Genomic DNA, 1,518 nt, shown 5'->3' with positions numbered 1-1,518 from the left:
ATCATTGCTGAAGACAGGAGACTGGGCTAGATGGACCCTTGGTGTAGTGCCATATGACCAGTTTTCAGTTCTTGTGTAAAAAAAGGAAAAGAGCAGGTAACCAAATGCAGAAAGAACATGCATACTTTCAACCCTTAATGTCTTAAATACTTTGTCCATTTGGACATTTTGAGGAGAGATATTCAAAAGTTAAGATATAGAGTAGTTGCAAGATGAATAGTCCAGTCAGAGTCCATGTGGCACAACTACCCAGTAAATACAAACTAACTTCCAACTGTTTATCTGAGTAAAACTGAGGGCAAAGTATAGAGGGGGTGATTCCCTCCCCATTTGTTTCCACGTGCATTTGCCTGCAAATATTATCCCCCACGTTATCTTAAAGATCTTGGCAACAACATAGCCAACTGGGTGCTTTCAACTCTAGATCTTCCTTTGAGCAGTATCAGTGTTTGTATTCCTGTTTAAGTAAGATAAGGAGGTTAAAGAAAGAAAGAAAGAAAGAAAGAAAAGAAACGGGGGTGAGGGGGTGGGTAGAGCAGAGCTGACCATCTCATTTGGGTTGCAGTTTTCATCCTGATTTTTTAAGGGTAGAGGGAGGAAAGAAGGGAAATTTTCTTGCAGTGAATTTCATTGAAAGATTCCAAAATATCCTTCCTTTTAAAAATCCTTTTTGTTGGCAAAAGTTGCGATTGGAATAAAATCCGTGGAAAGATCAAGAACGGGGTTTGAAAATCTCCCCTCCAGAGGTTAAACCTTTCCTTCTCTGCTAGGTGGTTTCTTTTGTTTTGTTTTGCTCCGCTTTCCCTTTGTTTGTGGCTTTCTCCTTCTTGGCATCGAGAGAATTTGCTACATTTCTCTTTCATTGAATCAGTCAGGCCGTCCCTGGGTTCATGCTGAGTATCTGCAAAGTTTTCCGAGCTAAAGAGAGTCACTTTTACAGCGTGTGTGGGGGTGGCGGGGAGAGAGTAGGGGTACCAGAAGCAACAGGGTCTCTGCCTCCAAGCTGTGGTGGCGGCTCTGTTCGGCTAAGCACTTGCAGGCTGTATAATTACCCGGGTAGGCAGTGAATTAAATCTTTGTAAAGCCCACTGAGTGGGGGGTTCCTGCAAGCTCTTTTCCAACCGGTCTCAGGCGGCTGGGATAACATCAGAAACAGCAGCAGCAGTAAGTAAGCAAGCAAAAAGGGGGGAGCCCACCGGACGCTGCAGGAAAGCCAAGCCCCCGCTCGGTGCGAGCGCTCCCGCCGGCGGGGAGCTGCGGGCGGCCGATGGACAACCTCGGTGGCGCCCGGCCGCTGCGGCTGCTCCTGCTCCTGGCGCTGGTGCCTCCGCTCCCGGGGCAAGGTAAGTGCAGGGAGCGGCGGCGCGGCGCGGTGCGGGCTGCCCCGCGCTCCCCGGCGGCGGCACGGAGGCGGGCGGCAGCGGCGGGCGGCCGATGGACAACCTCGGTGGCGCCCGGCCGCTGCGGCTGCTCCTGCTCCTGGCGCTGGTGCCTCCGCTCCCGGGGCAAGGTAAGTGC

The 1,518-nt window shown here is 51.1% G+C and overlaps 1 protein-coding gene across 2 annotated transcripts in view; it reads left to right on the top strand.

Annotated features, from left to right (window-relative positions):
• The first annotated feature begins 1,015 nt into the window (after window positions 1-1,015).
• Window positions 1,016-1,518, top strand: part of FBLN1 (fibulin 1) — an 80,640-nt gene continuing 80,137 nt past the window's right edge. The window contains exon 1 of one of the 2 annotated variants that reach the window (XM_026090177.1): window positions 1,016-1,343. In XM_026090177.1, the coding sequence (XP_025945962.1) occupies window positions 1,268-1,343 (76 nt within the window). In that variant the 5' untranslated portion in view covers window positions 1,016-1,267. Of the gene's footprint in view, window positions 1,344-1,443; window positions 1,511-1,518 lie in introns of those variants that run through there. The other variant, XM_026090178.1, reaches the window with a different exon arrangement.

This window comes from Apteryx rowi, unplaced genomic scaffold (genome assembly GCF_003343035.1).
Source record: "Apteryx rowi isolate R43461 unplaced genomic scaffold, aptRow1 scaffold_852, whole genome shotgun sequence".
Classification (NCBI taxonomy): domain Eukaryota; kingdom Metazoa; phylum Chordata; class Aves; order Apterygiformes; family Apterygidae; genus Apteryx; species Apteryx rowi.
The sequence above is the reverse complement of the archived record's forward strand: the minus strand, read 5'-3'. Positions and strand labels throughout refer to the sequence as shown.